Source organism: Mchenga conophoros, linkage group LG17 (genome assembly GCF_057382185.1).
Source record: "Mchenga conophoros isolate Kocher_MC1m ecotype Shallow Benthic linkage group LG17, M_conophoros_male_GT1.1, whole genome shotgun sequence".
Classification (NCBI taxonomy): domain Eukaryota; kingdom Metazoa; phylum Chordata; class Actinopteri; order Cichliformes; family Cichlidae; genus Mchenga; species Mchenga conophoros.
In genome coordinates this window covers 36,368,569-36,387,192 of record NC_140542.1, presented here as the reverse complement: position 1 = coordinate 36,387,192, position 18,624 = coordinate 36,368,569, and the positions used below count along the sequence as shown (strand labels likewise).

The window sequence follows — 18,624 nt, the reverse complement described above, 5'->3', positions numbered from 1 at the left end:
GAACGTTTTTGATATGACAACTACATCAGAGGACAAAAGGATGCCCAATATGGGTCAGAATTAGGTGACAAATGACACGTTTTCTAATGTAGTGGGTGGAGACCTTATGGCACGAGTAGGATTAAGTTTGTGCCTCGAACACAAAAGTGGCGCTCCAAACAATAGCTTTAGTTCTGTTTATGAACATGACCTCTTTTTGGTTCAGGGAAATTCAAAGTGACACTTTGCCCGCCAGAAGACAGTGGTTTCTAAATACCACACGACAAAGTGCTTTTTCTCGAGTCATAGCTGATTCCCACACTCACACATCCTCTCACACTGTGTCTGTGGTTGTGTCACAGAGGGAAAAAGAAGGTCCGGCCCGGCTAACACTTAGCACTAAGCCTTATTTTCTGTGAATTTTTTTGTCAGTTCAGTTAAACTATACAAGATAGAGCCATGATGCTTCACAGGCATATAGCTGAGATCAAAATAAAGGCCATGTTCAAAGATATGTTTAGTCTTACCATTCACGTACAGATGATCGAGTATGAGTTGGAACCAGTGCTGGTTGTAACACATTAAACGCAAGCACTGAGTACTTTTTTCCTGTAGTGAATAATCGAAGGCATTTAATTTACAATACCAGTAATCACTTATTTACCTACTTTTTTCAAATGACCAATCTGTCAGAGTGACAGTATTACCACAGTTCCTTCCTTGAGACATTATACATTGTTTGTCTCTGACTTCTTGGCATGCAGCTGTATACTAGTGGAATACACACCCATCCAGGGCCAGAGCTGTGTCTTTGTGCATGTTAATGCCAGCTAGCTTATGCTCTTTTATTATTTGTGGCAAGAGTGATAGAAAATGTGTGGCTAAGGAGCTCTGCTTTACATTTTGAAGAAACGCCTGCAAGCTAAGCACACTGATGGTGAGGCCCACTGAGGAAGAGAACCACAAAATTGCTTTTAGCATCGCTAAAGCTTGTCGCTGGTAATTTGATGGAGGAGATGCTACCAGTGTCAGCTCACTGTGTAATTAAGTGATTTTTATTTAGCGCCTTTTCTACTCTACTTGAGTACTCAAAGTGCTTTATATCATTCACACAAGCCCCTTTTCATACTTCTGAGTGTTTTCTATGTAGTCTAAGAAGGTTTGATAGAAAAGCATCTGGACTTCTTTAAGTTGCTTGAAGATGCTTCACTTCTCATCCGAGAAGCTTCTTCAGTTCTAAGGTGAAATGGTACAGAGTCCCAGATTTAAGCCCTATGGGAGTGTCCCCGAAGAGGGACAATGGACCCCCAAATGATCCTCTACCTAATCCCATGAGTCAAGGTGTGAAATGGTAAATGGCTTGTATTTGTATAGCGCTTTACCAGTCCCTAAGGACCCCAAAGCACTTTACACATTCAGTCATCCACCCATACACACACACACACATTCACACACTGGTGATGGCAAGCTACATTGTAGCCACAGCCGCCCTGGGGCGCACTGACAGAGGCGAGGCTGCCGGACACTGGCGTCACCGGGCCCTCTGACCACCACCAGTAGGCAACGGGTGAAGTGTCTTGCCCAAGGACACAACGACCGAGACTGTCGGAGCCGGAGCTCGAACCGGCAACCTTCCGATTACAAGACAAACTCTTGAGCCACGATCACCCAAAACGGGTGTAGATCCCAATCAGCCAAGGTTTCGACTAGGGCTGCCACGATTTGTCGACTAGTCACGATTACGTCGACTATCAAAATCGTCGACGACTGATTTAATAGTCGACGTGTCGTTTGAAGCTTTGTAAGATCGCAAAAGACGCAGGAATAAAAGCAGGATTTAAGAGTGTAATAACGGACTGAAACAGAAGATGGCAGCACTGCATGTACAAGGATGCCAGCTGCCGTTAAACCCCGAAGAAGAAGAAGCTGTGTCCCAGAATTCATAGCGCGGCCCAGCTTAGTTTCCAACAATGGTGGTAGCTAGTTAGTTTTAATATTACTCTTATTATTCTTTCTGGGTCACAAAATAAACGTTTAACATATTTTCAGGCGAGAATGTAGCTGTGTAAACCTCAAACATCTGCTCAGTTTATCAGGACACCACATATTTTCAAAAGCGCTCCGACGTTTTCGGAGATGTCTGTTACCCACTAGCTCGATAGCTAGCCGGGGGCTAGGTCACTAGCGCCGTGAGAACACCGGACTCCCGGCAAATTGTTTTCAAACCCACCCCTGTCTTTCGCGACTCAGGTTAAATATATATGAGTCACTTAGATAAATTAAAAATGTTGTTGTTTGGCTTTTTTTTTTTTTTTTTTTTTTTTTTTTTTTTTTAGTATTTTATTTGTTCCTGAGTAAATCGGTTTGGCTGAGATTAAAGTTATAGTTTTTACACAGCTGAATAAACATCAAGCAGACAGATGATTATCAGAAGTGTGAGATGCTGGAGAATATACTCCGGTGTCCTGTTATATTTTAGATAGCAAGGAGTTTATTAAACTTTACCGAAACAATCTGCAAATTTCATTAAAATTGAATAAACTATCATCTTGTCTTTATTTTTAGTTAGCACCTTAAAAGCTTAAAGCTGTAAGCTAATGATAGTTATATAAGAGCAGATGCTGCTGGTGCAATAAGCTGTAGTTTTACGTCCAGTGGATGATGATCTGATTAGTCGACTAATCGCATAAATAATCGGTGACTAGTCGACTATCAAAATAATCGTTTGTGGCAGCCCTAGTTTCGACTGAACTCATTGTGAAACCTAGCCCCACCCTATCATGTGATTTCCTGAGGTCAGAAGGCCCAGGATGTGAGTGGGCTTTAACGCCTCTGGGCTTTCTATCTAGCATTCACACGCCGATGAACCCAGTGGGAACAACTCGGGGTTCAGTATCAGTATCTAGTAGATTGGAGCAGCCAGAAATCGAACCACCAACCCTCTGATTAGTTGATGATCTGCTCTGCCCCCTGAAGCAGTAAATATAAACTCCCAATGCAAAGCAGTGTTTATTTTTGGTAATGAAAAAATACCCTGACAAGTTAGCCTTCCCATTAGGTAACATTGTCTCATAACATAACAAGTTGCAGTGGTTGGATTGTCAACATGTTGACAAGCCTGATGACAGGTTGGGTCAAATAACAAGAAGAGATTAGCTTTTCTATTAACTGCTCATTGTATGAGGTTAATTATTTAATAAAATCCATCAGTGACTTCAGTTTGGAATGCACTGTTAATATGTTTTAATGCCTAAACCTTAGATATTAAGTAGTATACAGGATGGTGTATATCATATTTCAGAGAATGGTGTGTAAAAAGAGCCTCTTGTGTGTTTGTTTTCCAGATGAGCTGCGGAAACTCAGCTGGTCCGGAATCCCTCGACAGGTCCGACCGATTGCATGGAAACTTCTCTCAGTAAGTTATTTATTTATTTTTTGGCTATACACACAAGTGGTCTACCTTTATTACATTAAATATTAAATATTATATTTAGATCCCAAGAATGCTTTAAAACACAAATTTCTGTAAAACATAAAAACACATTTACACAAATACAACAAACGCACTCAGACATGCGTAACCTCACGACCAAGCAGAGGAGGAAAAAGATTAATCAAATATGAGCCAGTGTGCACACACAGATCAACGCATTACAGATGATCACACACACACACACACACACACACACACACACACACACACACACACACACACACACACACACACACACACACACAAAGTTCCTGTCATGTTCTTTCTCCCTAACCCCTCCCTTTTTTTGATTTATGAAGACTGGTAGCAGTCCTGCTTTTTTTTTCTCCAAGCTTCAATAGGGAAAATTAATTGCAAGGCACAAATAATTTATTCATGAGACGCACGGTGTGTTTACTCATTAAGCCATTGTTGTGGTGAACAGCTTCTAGTCTGCAGAGAGAAGACTGGCTTTTTGAACACCATGACTTTCCCATTAATTACCGCACAATAGTTAATGTGCCGCAGAAAAGATGTCATTAAAGGTGTGTGTGTGCGCACGCGTGCGTGTGTGTGTGTGTGTGTGTGTGTGTGTGTGCCTGTTTGTGAGTTGGTTTTTTTTTTTGGTATTGGGAGGTTACCAACTGGGTGCTTTAACCATTAATGGCCGCTTTGTTTGGTACTCAACTGATGTAAAGGCTCATAACACTGTATGAAGTTGCACAGCAATGACTGTAATGCAGGCAGTCAGACAGAAGAGAGGAGGGGGGCATCTCAGGACTTTTAGTGTACTAAGGTACCGCAGAGTTAATTTATTGAATTAGCATCTTTCTGTGTCTCCATGCACAGTGTAAACATGCATGCATACAAGCTGTATGTGTGTCTGTATGTGTATATATATATATATATATGTATATATGTGTATAAATATATATATGTAAAGTGAAGACTGCAGCAAAGTTTGGGCGTGCAAAGAACAACTGCCCTGTGGTGTGTTTAAACAATGATTGCACCACCTCTGCTTCCCTGGGGAGAAAAAGATAGAGCTAGCAGAGGTGGGGATTGTGTGGATGGCAAGGAAATATATTATAAAAAAAAAAACAGAACATGAAGGATTCAAAACTGAAAAGGTTGAAGAGTTGGAGAAATTAAATGGAAAAGAGAAACTGTTGCTGGATGCTGTAGAAATGATCCCTCCTCCACAAGTTCTCCTGCCCCTGTTACACAGCACTCAGTGCCTTATGGTTTGACAGCTGTAACAGAAAAATCTAATTACATTTTTTTCAAATTGGCACCAAATTGCTACATCAGGTTCTTCCTGCTAAAATATATATGACTGTGTTTGGATTGCTGTGACACTGAAGAAAAGCAGGTTCTCGCTTAGTCACAGTCAGTATCCTTTCTCATGGCTGTATATAAAAGATGGTTATTGGTAAAGTAAGATTATTCATACATCTCTGGACTTGGCATTGATTTTTGTAACATCGTGGTTTTTTGTTTTGAAGGGTGAAGAAAGGATAAAGTGTTAAGTCATCAGCAATATGAACTATAATGTTTAATGCACTATATTTTGCTTTGGCCAAGGTTTTTACATTGAATGTCTTTAATGATGCAATACTCCCAGAGATTGTGTCTCCAACAGTTGATCCTTTATAAGTTAGGCAAAATGTGTTGAGGTCCAAGGACAAAGACTTCAATCTGGCCCACAGGATACTGTGAAAGATGTGAAAGTAGGCATTCATTTTATCACTGTATTTTAATAGGTTTTGCAACTTTTCCTGCTAATGTAGACCTCCCCCATGGCCGTTTATTCTACACCAAAATAATTATGTGTTATAAACAATTAAATAACAGAAAAAGTTTCTTTTTATTCCACAGTTGACTTTCTGTTTTTTACAGTGGGTCCTCAAAAAAAGGGCATTTTCTAACAGAAACTTTCTGTTTTTATAATTACAGGAACATCTGGACAATGGGCTAACAGGATTTTGTTTTTCTGTAATTTTACATATTTATTCCTTACAATTTAAGCTCAGATGCTGAAAGATTTCTTTCATTTACCACAGCACCATTTCTTTGTCATGTGGAAAAACCGATGCAATGTTAAAATCGCATTTCTTTTTCTTACATTATCATATAAGCACAAGGGATTAAGTGTGTAGGTAAAGTTCTTTCCACTGACAGAAAGGAGAGCTTCACTTGTCCAGCCCACTTAAAATCAAAGTGAGATGTATGTGGAGCTGCGTGCGTACGTAGTGCTAATTAGTGCTAATTAGTGCTGTTTTATTTGTTTGGTAATTCCATCAAAGTGCTCCAAAATGCACCAGCTCCAGAAACACGACAGAGAGGTCCAAAGCAGAGGCTCAAAACAAACAGAAGCCAGGCCAAGCAGCCTGCTGCCAGTTACAGCCTCCAGTGTTGCAACACTTGTCAAAGCGAGCGCACCCCTAACTTTATCTTTGGCTTCTTCTTTTGGCTCCTCCCTTTAGGGGTTTCCATAGCAGATCATCTGCTTCTATCTCACCCTGTCCCTATCTGCTGTCACACCAACCCTCTCCTTCATTTCATTCATGAATCTTCTCTGAGGTTTTTCCTCTTTTCCTTCTGTCTGGCAGCTCCCTCTTTCTTTCTCCCCTTCTTTCCCCCAGTCAAGTCTGTCCCGTATTCAGTAAGTGAAAATAAAATAAACAATAAAAGGTGAATCAAATGGACCATTACGGCAAGGCTGGGATGGTCAGTTTGGTAAAGTAAATCCGTTGGGCATCTTTCTTTGCCTTTAGACAACAATTCTGAGGGCAAAAGAGCCAAACGGGACAGGCCAAAAAAAAAAAAAAACATCCTTTGTCCAGTAGACCCCTCCACTGCACATGTATAAAACAATCTCCCCCTTGCCTCTCTTAGTGTGTCGCCAAACTACGTAACCTGAGCTGTCTCTCTGATCTACTCATTTTTTTTAGTCCTTTCCATTCTGCTCACCGCCAATGAAAATCATCAGCTCAGCCTCCATTTTTGTCTGTGTCACTGTGTCCAAACCCTATAACCGTGGCAGGTATTACTACCATGTTTTCACTTTTGCTGCTATCCTTCAGTCACAAATCACCCCAGATAACCTGTTTCCTTCAAAATTATTCTTGCTAAATCCAAATTTGTGACTTATTCAAAAAATAAGTACCGAGTAGTCTTTATAAATGGAGAAATTAACTACAGTGGCCAGAACTGCTTTATCTAACAGCACATAAACGTGAGTTTTGTGGCTGTTGTGCATTTTACCATGCTAGTCTATGGTATCAGTCTGCCTCAAATGGTCATTGAAGAAACTGCACTTATTGTTTTTAGCATCATTTTCAGCACCATAGGTTGTAGCTTGTTATATCTCAGCAAACTTACTCATATTCATTTGCAATAGTTCTAACAAACAATCAGATTGACAATTACCTAGCAGTGGAAGAATTTGTAATAAAATACAACCGAATCCAGGAAGTTTCCTTTAATATTCACATGCTTATTATTTCTTAAGTTTTTCCATTTGTTTCTCAAATAGATGTCGGTGTGAGCAAAGGATGTCGACATTAGACTCAAAGCAACCCCCCCCCCCCAACTGTTTACGCTTATGAATGGATCTCTACTTCACCTCTCAAGGTCTTGTAGAAAACCAGATCTTGTAGCCTCTTGAGGGGTGAACTGTCCCAGGGTTAAATCTAAGGTTTGGATGAAAGTAAAAAAGTGTGCAAAGTGTCAGAAGCACTAATATCGTCTGAGGTGTCATAACACTTGACTGCTTTTTCTGTCCTGCCTGTGGTATGATCCAATGAAGAAATAGATAGGAGGGATCAGCCTCAAAAAATCTATTCTCTGTCTGGTACACACGTGCACACACACACACACACACACACACACACACACACACACACACACACACACACACACACACACACACACACACACAGTGAGACTCACAGCCCACGCTGTATTCCATAAACTTGGCTGAGGCACCTAATAAAACTTCACTCCAGTGGCGTCCCTTGTGCCCTTCTCCTGCTCACCAGCGTGCACTAACTTATTTGATTTTTTTTTCCTCTTCCCCTCCAGCAGGCATGCTTGAGCTGCACTCTTCTTTACTTGACAAAAGCGAGAAACAAGTTTTCCCACTGCAGTCAGAGCTCGCTAATGCTCCCCCAACGGGCTGCATTTACCACCACATCACAGAAATCGTCCATAACTGTCTTGCCTGTTATTAACCGCAGTGGAAATGAAGAATCAGGCAAACAAAATCTTGAAACCAGGCTACAAAAGAGAGGGCCAATTTCTAGCCTCACTGGATAGCTCCCTCTACCTCCCTTCACTATTTGCAAGATGCTCCACAGGTTGCCCGTGGCATCCAGTTAAACTTCCTATTATTTCAGAAATAATACCGTCTTATTTCATTTGTTTAAAGAGCATTTGGTGTCTGAGCCTGAAGGAGAAAGAAATTAAATGGCTTTCCTGCTTTGTGAAAGAATGTCAGCCTGTGGCAATATGTACATTTGTTAATGGAGTGTGGCTGTTAAATGTGAAGTGGCGGGAGAGGAGAAAACTAACTGGCTGTGGAAATATTGATAAGGCTAAAGGGTTATATGAGATATATCAAGGCAGTGGGAGAGGGGACAGATTTACAGGTTATGTTAAACTTTACTACACTACATGTAAGTATAGTGCTTAAAAGAAGGAGAAAGCAGTGCTTTTCTTCATTTGGGGCTAACTTACGATCAACCTTACGGGCACTTCAGCTCGCTAGAACATTTTGTTCCATTCTGCCTCATTCAAAAGTGAGAGCCATACTAATATTAACTAACGAGACAGGGCGAGTTGCTTTTAGTTAATAGATTCATGACCAGGACATGAAAAATGTTGAGTTGTATATGTCTAATATTTGAGGTGAAATATGCATTTTGCACGTTCTCTGCTCCAAATCTTTAAAGATGTGCTCTCATTAGTCATGAATAAAACGTAATGCTATTTGCTAATCTGCCGTGTTGTGTCTTTTCCAGTTATGGATTGCACCATTCGATCACAATATTAAAACTACTGAGGGGTGAAGTCAACATCACGAGGGCTGTGCAATATTTCATATCCCGATAAAAGACATTTATCATCCCGACAACGATATATATCACAAAAATGTTGCATTTTCTGTAAATTCTGTGAATCTCGGGCATCTCGACTTGCATGAAGTGTTTTCAGCTGGTCGTCATGTACCTGGTGTCAGGTGTTCTGACTGATGGACGAAGCTGATGGCTCTTTTTGGCCTCTCATCCGTAAACACTCTGCATACTATTTCATGTAATTCATTTTATTTTGAAAAATATCAACAGGATCTTCGGTTTTATTGTGAAAGTTGCATGTGAAAAATAAACAAGCGGACGGTGGAGTCACGCGATCTTTGTTGCTAACGACAATGCATAAAAACAGTCGCTTGTCTGTCCGTAGTGTGGTTATTTTAAATATAAGAGAGAGAGCACTTTAACAAATTAATTCTACAGTGACCATCAAAACAATGAAAAAAAAAGAAGAAGATATATATCGTTATATCGAACAGCCCTAAACATCACTGATCTCATCTTACTATAATGTAGGAAATCTTTTGCCTCTTTTCCGCTAGCACCTACTCGAATTGACTCAACTCCACTCGGTTTTTAGGATTTTCCATTAGGTGGTAGTACCTGGTACCAGGACTTTTTAGTACCTATTTGACTTGGGGCTCCTAGCAAGCGGAGTCTAGCCAAAAATGTGACATCAACAGACTGCATGCTTCTGATTTGTCAGGGAGTGACGTTGCTGGATAAGTCATGAGAAACCTGGCAACAAGGAAAACGTGCACATACAAATCAACCATGAGGTGCAGACGTTTTCATGCAATGAAACACCATACCATGGTAGCTTGGCGCTTGTGTTGTGTGTGTGTGTGTCACATACAAATGATGTCAAGGAACCTTCATGCCACGTTGCTACAACAACCCCACCCAGTTCAAGGTGGTACTCAAATGTTATGGAAAACAGCTAAAACTGAAGCTAACCGAGCCGAGTACATACTAGTAGACACATTTGTGTCCTGGCATATGTGTGGCTGGTACTTGGTCACCTGTGACCCACCTAAAACCAATCATGTGCCCAGTTGCAATGGCATTATGGACTTATGGTCTACAAAAACTGTTTCGATATGGCTCGAAGATCTAACCTCTAAACTCCAAAGATCTCAATTTTATGAAGCAATGACAGGATTCTGTCTACAGGCATCAGGCTCCAAAGGTTCTGGTTCAGTAGCAGAAGTACCACATCTGTGGCAGCAATGTTCTTGGGGACTAATTTCCTTTATAACATGCTATAAATCTATGGGACGATGTTAATATTACCCATAAATTTTGCATTTGTGTTTACACAGTGGTTAAATGCCAGCTGACTGTGACACAGCCTACATACTGCCATCCATTTTTTTTTTTTTTTTTTTTTTTTTTAGGTCAAAGTCCTGCAGAACCTGCTGGGCTGTCATCAGTCTTACCTTCCATGTTGCTTGTTTAGAACTTCCTGTCGCTGAAAGAGTGGAGCACATGTCTGCTGGAGCTGCAGTACAAGCCCTGTAAAACATCAGGCTGTGGCTCAACGGTTATATAGCAAAAGTTTTTTGACTAAGGACCTGTGCTGTCTGCGTTTGTGTTTGCAGGGAATGTACACCAGTACTTGTCCTCATTACACTATAATGCACTATTGGTGCTCACGTAGCGTAGTATCACGACAAACTCAATTGCATTTGTCCTCCAACAGCAAGTCTTCCATCAGTCAGAGGTTAATAAAGAGATGTGAGGAAAGGATTGTGTAGGTAATTAATAATGAATATCATGCAGTAGAATTTTGGATCAGTAGAATATTGAATCCCTGATGATTGAAGGGTTTGATATCTGTAGTTGATAGGCAGTGAGTCAGCGTATTACATTGATTTTTCAGTTGGAGGTTTCCAAATTCCTCAGATGTTGCCACGAAGCACTGAAAAACTCACATTGTGTTTATAGAAAAATGTGGACATGCAGAAAAACAAGCATTTAAACACAGAAAGTAAAGTTTTGTTTGTTCAACTTCTGCCATGCTTGCAGTGGGACAGTTTATTTTGGTCTCCTTCTAGAATAATGTGCTCCTTCTAAGTAGAAATCAATTTAGAGAGGAGACTTGGTATAAAAAACCCTCCAACAATTTCATTTAAATTCCCCAAATGGATTCCCCAAGCATATTTCCCCTGGTCTTTTTTTTTTTGGAAGACAGAGTTTACTGAAGTGGAGGATCCACGGGAGGAAGAGTAGATTGATGCATTAAGAATGAAGAGAGGAAGAGATGAGGTTTATGTAGACTGATTAACAGAGGCAGGAGCTACATTTTGCACCACTGGCAGGACACGTAGAGCTCTCGTGCATTTATGCCTCGCTGTCAGTCTCCCATCTGTCTTCTTAAAATCTCCTTAAAAAAAAAAAACAAGAAAAAAAACAAGTAGATCACAAATTAAATAAAATATTTTTCAGATTCGAGCATAAGTGCTCTTGAGTTTTCTGCTTTCTAAAAGAAGGCGAGCTGCTTGTGCTCTCTGCATCCCTTTCCTTCAACTAACTCTAAAACATTTACATTTACAGGATGGTGCAAAAGGCTTTGGTCATTTATTTGTTCCTTTACTTTGGGGAAATTACAAATTGGTGCAGTGATTAATTGTGCAGACATAAATGGAAATACACAGCCGGAACTCTCAGACAAGCTTTCTTGTTCTCTGGGCTTCTTGAAGGAGATTCAAAGGATGTTTCTGCCTTTTGTTCTGTTCTCTGTCAACATGATCCCACACTGCTTTAACAGTGTCGAGGTGCAGGCTCTGGGCAGGCCAATCCATGACTGATGGTGTTCCACTGTGTGTTTTTACTGTATGTTCCTATGTTCATAATTCTGTCAATTTTGATAAGATTCCCACCACCACTGGCTGAAATGCAGTCCCAAACCATCACAGATCCACCATGTTTGACAGATGGCTCTAGAAACGCACTTACTGTACCTCTTCTCCGTACATATTGATGGCAATTTGAACTAAACTTGTCATCAGTCTATAACAGCGGTCCTCAAACTTTTTTGCGCCATGGACCAGTTTATGTCCAACAATATTTTCATAGATAAATACAAGATTTATTCATAACACAGGAAAAGACCCAGGGAAACAGAGTTAACGATAAAAACAATTAAAAAATAATAATAAGTTTGAAAGGGCAGCACGGTGACACGGTGGTTAGCACTGCTGCCGCACAGAAAAAAGGTCCTGAGTTCAATTCCACGATCAGGCCGGGGTCTTTCTGTGTGGAGTTTGCATGTTCTCCCCGTGTTTGCGTGTGTTCCCTCCGGGTACTCCGGCTTCCTCCCACCGTCCAAAGACATGCAGCTTGTGGGGATAGGTTAATTGGATAATCCAAATTGCCACTAGGTGTGAATACGGGAGTGAATCTCTATGTGTCAGCCCTGTGATAGACTGGCAGCCTGTCCAGGGTGTACCCTGCCTCTTGCCCTATGACAGCTGGGATAGGCTCCAGCGCTCCCCACGACCCTGAAACGGATACGCGGAAGCGAATGGATGGACCCTAAAAACCATAAATTTCACACCCGAGCCTCAACTCGCGGACTCACAGACCGGTACGGGTCTGTGGCCTGGGGGTTTTGGACCGTTGCTCTATAAGACCTGGCTGCTGATTGTTTGCTAAGTTTTACGTTATGTGTAGACAAAACACTAGTCCATCACTTGTGTTAGCACTGTGGTTTTTTTTTGGTTTTTTTTTTTTGCACAGTGCCTTCGTAATTGGAGACGGAGATGCTTATCATTTAGGTCAGATGGCAGATATGTTTTAACTGGTCATGTGAATTAGTAATTGTCACTGTGATTTCATTTTACAATACATGTATAGTCGTGTTTGGGTCTCCTCTATATTTGTCAAATCCTCCCATGTGTGTGTCCTGCTCTCCTATCGAGCAGTAATACAGCTGCAGTGTGATTGACCTCCACTAAGCTGTCCATTAACCTTCAACACACACACACACACACACACACACTGTCCCTCATTTGGCAGAGTGCACCTAATGTCTGAGCCCATTGCTTTGTAGCTGCCCTGTACTGATTTGTGTTTGTGTGTATACAAGTGTGTGCGTTTGCATGTGGAGCAGTTTCAACATGTGACGCATGGACATATTGGCAGAGACCATGTGTGTGTGTGTTGTCAGGGATCTGGGTTGGGTGGGGGAGTCATGTTGGCACAAATGTGACTGTCTGGATGAGTGGCAGCACCGACTGAGCATTGACAGTCGGGTGGATGAGTAAGAAGCAGGGCAGTGCTTCACTGGATTTATGTTGCTGCAGGGAATTAAAAATGTCACAGGTCACGAGAAACACGTGAGAAGAATGTTTCTGATTTAAGAGTGTGTGCGCATATATATGTTCACATTATAATATAACTGTTCTATAATATATTTTACAGCTAAGTTTAACTGTTCTCAGTGTTTGTGCTTGCCAGGTGTGTGTGTGTTCAGCTTTTTGCAGTCAAAGTTGTTATTGTGCTGCAGACAATCCTCTAGACTCTGCAGACTTCTCTTGGGGCCTTGTCTTTGTAGGATTGAACAGAAAACAAATGAAAGAGAAACTTTTGTCACTACACTTATTGACTGTCTTGTAGACAGTTGCTCAAAATTGATGGTTTGTGTGCGTTTGTCTGCTTGCCCGCATATTTCCAAAAAATGGCTTCCCGCTTCCTGAAACGAATGACAACAGCATCACAGACAGACACACATTGATGATGAACACACAGTGAACACCCGCGTTTTAGGGCCTGTTCTGATTTTCCGACTCTTTTGGAGAAGGTAGATGAATTTAATTTGATGGGGATTCCACTAAAGCCAGTCCAAGACACAGTTGCTCTAACTTGCGTGTGATCAGCAGCCAAATATGCTCATTTTAATTGGAAGTGATGACAAATCCGTGCACGAGAGCAGCTGTTTGCTGAAATATTTACAGGAAAGGCATCTTTGTAAGATTTATGTAGGGAGTTTTAGTCCTGACCTATGGGAGCAGCATATGGTCTGTACTTAAATGCTAAGTGCTCTGCACTCATATGGAACCTTTTAACCTTATCTGTTCCACAAAGGGCTTTACAGTGGGTCACTAATTCACTCATTCATCCATTCACTCGACCACCTGAGCCGCAGCCACGTCAGTGTAACAATATAAGGGCAAAAATCCACTTGCTAGCTTTCAGGATCATTTAGTAACACATCATGGTCTTCTTTAGTGAGATATGCTGACTTAGTGGTCACGAAGAAGCAAACTCATCACTCACAGAAAACTTGAGTTCTTCTAGTGGCCCACTGGGGCTCAGCCCCCACAGACCTGATGTTAGAGTGCCCAACTCTACAGTAGAAATAATCATGTTTACAGCCTGCTATAAGAACAGTTTCAGTCTGTAGCTGAACAGGATTTTTATATAATCGTCATGGTTAAACGCTAACAAAGTTCTGCATTATTAGGAGCATGGCTGTCTGGAAGCCCTTGCCTTTGTTATTTATGTGACAAATATTATAGTTTTAACTGTACTAACAGCCTGGCCAGTCATTTTATGTATTTATTTGCTGCAAAATGAGATTGTCAAGCATAACAACATGCTCTAAATCCTGCCTTAAATGTTGCCATAAGACGGAGTGGGTCTGTGATGGAATAGGGTCGATTTGGCAATTAGATACGATTGGTTTCTGATTATTAAACAGTTGACTCTGATAAATCTGTTGTCTACATAGGTGGAAATTCACATTCAATTATTACTTCTGCACTGAGCAGCTTTCCTTGTTCTATATATAACCAAAATACAATCACCTCTGGCTATCAGCTGAGTTGAGTCCCCTCCAGTTGTGCTCTTTGCAAAGACTCATTCAGACTTATAGGAACATGGAAGAAACTGGTGGGCAACACTGCAGTGACTATATCTGAGTTACAGTCAAGATTTCATTCATTCATTCATTTTCTTGACCGTTTGTCTAATTCAGGGTCAAGCTTCGGCTGGAGCCTGGGTGTCATAGAGGTAGAGGCGGAGTATATCCCGTAGCCTGTACACCAGTCTGTCACAGGGCTAACATATAGAGACAGACCAACCATTCACGCTCACATTCACACTAACAGTCAATCAACAGTTAACCTAACATACAGTGGGGCAAAAAAGTATTTAGTCAGCCACCGATTGTGCAAGTTCCCCCACTTAAAATGATGACAGAGGTCAGTAATTTACACCAGAGGTACACTTCAACTGTGAGAGACAGAATGTGAAAAAAAATCCATGAATTCACATGGTAGGATTTGTAAAGAATTTATTCGTAAATCAGGGTGGAAAATAAGTATTTGGTCACCTCAAACAAGGAAAATCTCTGGCTCTCACAGACCTGTAACGTCTTCTGTAAGAAGCTTTTCTGTCCCCCACTCGTTACCTGTATGAATGGCACCTGTTTGAACTCATCATCTGTATAAAAGACACCTGTCCACAGCCTCAAACAGTCAGACTCCAAACTCCGCCATGGCCAAGACCAAAGAGCTTTCGAAGGACACCAGGAAAAGTATTGTAGACCTGCACCAGACTGGGAAGAGTGACTCTACAATAGGCAAGCAGCTTGGTGTGAAAAAATCAACTGTGGGAGCAATCATCAGAAAATGGAAGACATACAAGACCACTGATAATCTCCCTCGATCTGGGGCTCCACGCAAGATCTCATCCCGTGGGGTCAAAATGATCATGAGAACGGTGAGCAAAGATCCCAGAACCACACGGGGGGACCTGGTGAATGACCTGCAGAGAGCTGGGACCAAAGTAACAAAGGTCACCATCAGTAACACACTACAACGGCAGGGAATCAAATCCCGCAGTGCCAGACGTGTTCCGCTGCTGAAGCCAGTGCATGTCCAGGCCCGTCTGAAGTTTGCCAGAGAGCACATGGATGATACAGCAGAGGATTGGGAGAATGTCATGTGGTCAGATGAAACCAAAGTAGAACTTTTTGGTATAAACTCAACTCGTCGTGTTTGGAGGAAGAAGAATACTGAGTTGCATCCCAAGAACACCATACCTACTGTGAAGCATGGGGGTGGAAACATCATGCTATGGGGCTGTTTTTCTGCCAAGGGGACAGGACGACTGATCCGTGTTAAGGACAGAATGAATGGGGCCATGTATCGTGAGATTTTGAGCCAAAACCTCCTTCCATCAGTGAGAACTTTGAAGATGAAACGAGGCTGGGTCTTCCAACATGACAATGATCCAAAACACACCGCCCGGGCAACAAAGGAGTGGCTCCGTAAGAAGCATTTGAAAGTCCTGGAGTGGCCTAGCCAGTCTCCAGACCTCAACCCCATAGAAAATCTGTGGCGGGAGTTGAAAGTCCGTGTTGCTCGGCGACAGCCCCAAAACATCACTGCTCTCGAGAAGATCTGCATGGAGGAATGGGCCAAAATACCAGCTACTGTGTGTGCAAACCTGGTAAAGACCTATAGTAAACGTTTGACCTCTGTTATTGCCAACAAAGGTTATGTTACAAAGTATTGAGTTGTATTTTTGTTATTGACCAAATACTTATTTTCCACCCTGATTTACGAATAAATTCTTTACAAATCCTACCATGTGGATTCATGGATTTTTTTTTCACATTCTGTCTCTCACAGTTGAAGTGTACCTCTGGTGCAAATTACTGACCTCTGTCATCATTTTAGGTGGGGGAACTTGCACAATCGGTGGCTGACTAAATACTTTTTTGCCCCACTGTAGCTTGCATGAACCCACAAAGGCACAGAAAGAACAGGCAAACACAACACACAATAAGCACAATCTAAAACCTGAAGGCGCATTTATTATATTTCTTACAGGGCTTTTACCTGCAGCGGGTGGACGTTATTCAGTCTCTGAGATTGCTTAGTTGTCATCTAACAGGCGGTTGATAACAGGCAGTCGTTTTGTCTGTTGTCATAATCAAAGCTCTTCAGAGAAAAATGGCAAAAATGGTTCATTCATAGATGTCATTTTAAAATAAAAAGGGACCCTTTGAATGTTTCACAGCTAGATGAACCAGCTTTTTCTCACGGGAAGTAGTTTTCAGGGCCTGAAGTCATGTTTGAGTTCAGTTTTGAAGATTGTAACTCTCTGAATATTTCAGAACGCCTAGCCCCAGCTCTCACTTTTAATAGATGTATTTTTTTTTTGTTCGTTTTAGGGCTGACTTTCTCCTCATTGCATAAGCCTGACCGCATAACCAGGATACAGTCTTTCACAAATGCATGCTCACATATGCCGTCTGACAAACACATTGATGACAAATATTTTGGGAATAAGAGTATCAACTTACCACTCGGTGTTTTTCCAGTCTTCTGTTGTCCAATTTTGTTGAGCCCGTGTGGACGGTAGCTTCATTTTCCTGTTGTCAGTTAACAGCAGTGGCATCCAGTGTGGTCTTCTGCTGCTTAAATTTTCATTTCCTCTGCATACCTTGGCAGAAGAGCATTACTTGTAATTAGCTTATTAGATATTAATGAGCATTTGAGCTGGTGTACCTAATAAAGCGTACTGTCACATGGGTTGTTTTTCTACTCCTGGATCTTTATGCGTTAATAAACAGTTGATATCTGTAATATATGTTCTCAGGCATAGACTATCCTTGCTGTACAACAGGCCCGCCAACCTGCTGTTCAAACCTACTGTTTGTGAGTGACAGCCAATGAGAAGAACATGACTCAAAGCGAGAGCAGCTCTAAAAGGTAGCTGAACCGAAGCCCAGAATAAGAAAAATTGGGATTATCTTGAAGTGTGAATTATGCAAAGCCACTCAAGTCAAGTCAAAGTTAAAAGTTTGGAGTTGAAAATGAGCCAAATAGGTTCTTTTCAAGCTAAGCTAACCAGCTCCAGGCCTCAGCTTCATCAATAATACACAGGCATGAAAGTAGTATCAATCTTCTCTTTGAGCTGTCTGCAAGAAAGTGAATTAAAATACAGCATTTTTTTTCAGCTGTAACTTTACTTCAAAACTGAACTCTTACTGAATTGAGTCGGATCCAAAAACAAGAATATATGAAGAACTGAGAAGATAAATGGAAAAATCAAATCTACAGTGTGACTTGCATCAACGTTTAAATGGGTGATGTTGTATGTTTCTCACTCTCTGTCTATCAGGGTTACCTGCCAGCCAACGCAGAGAGGAGGGAAAGCGTTCTACAGAGGAAGAGGCAAGAATATTTCGGCTTCATCCAGCAATACTACGACTCTCGCAATGATGAGCATCATCAAGACACATACAGACAGGTACATGCATATACACGAGCCCACACATCTCGTATGCCTATAGTTTTCTGAATCCCCCAACTTGAGGGACAGAATGAATGAAAGTCTCCAGAAAGACTCTTTCTAATTACAAGAGCATCCTCCCGTTGCCAATGTATTAGCTCAGCATGAATTTAGGACACAAACAGTGTAAGCGTTTGTTTGTTTGTATATATATGTGTGTGTGTGTGTGTGTGTGTAAAGAGTGCCTTTTTACAGAATTTGGCCCTGCAGTCAGGATTACTGCCACTAGTTATTTGGCAAAAATGTGATCTTTATTGCATTTTTTTCCCCCCCTTGCTTGTGTTCCTTTGTTCTCTCGTCCTTCTCCCTCATGTACTCGTCTGATTGTTTGTTCGTCTGTGTGTGTCTGTGTCACAGACCAGAGACGAGCGGCTTCAGAGAGATACTGAAATTAACAGTATTCTGTTTGGTTCTGAAAATATCCGTTTTTACCCCCCACCACCAACACACACACACACACACACACACACACACACACACACACACACACACACACACACACACACACACACGGATACACACACACCATCCCCTCGTTCTTACACTCGACTACTTCCCATTCATTTTAATAAAGTATTCTGATTCTGATTCTGATTTTGAGCCGATAAGGAACATCAAAGTGAACTGTCGATAGCAAAAACACACATTTCTCACATTCCGTCCAATTTCCCATTGATCTCCTCTGCACCGTGCCAGGGAGCTGGCATACTTTGTTTTGATGATTGTTTGGATTGTGTCTTGAAGCCTCCTTTTTCTGCCAGGTTCTACTTG

General features: G+C 41.4%; 1 protein-coding gene across 3 annotated transcripts in view; it reads left to right on the top strand.

The window, feature by feature from the left end:
- The window catches only part of tbc1d22a (TBC1 domain family, member 22a), a 164,953-nt gene that overhangs the window by 37,029 nt on the left and 109,300 nt on the right, over positions 1–18,624 (top strand). For all 3 annotated transcript variants that reach the window (XM_085251273.1, XM_085251274.1, XM_085251275.1), the window contains exons 6-7: positions 3,324–3,394; positions 17,683–17,811. In XM_085251273.1, coding sequence (XP_085107399.1) covers positions 3,324–3,394; positions 17,683–17,811 — 200 coding nt within the window. The remainder of the gene's footprint in view (positions 1–3,323; positions 3,395–17,682; positions 17,812–18,624) is intronic.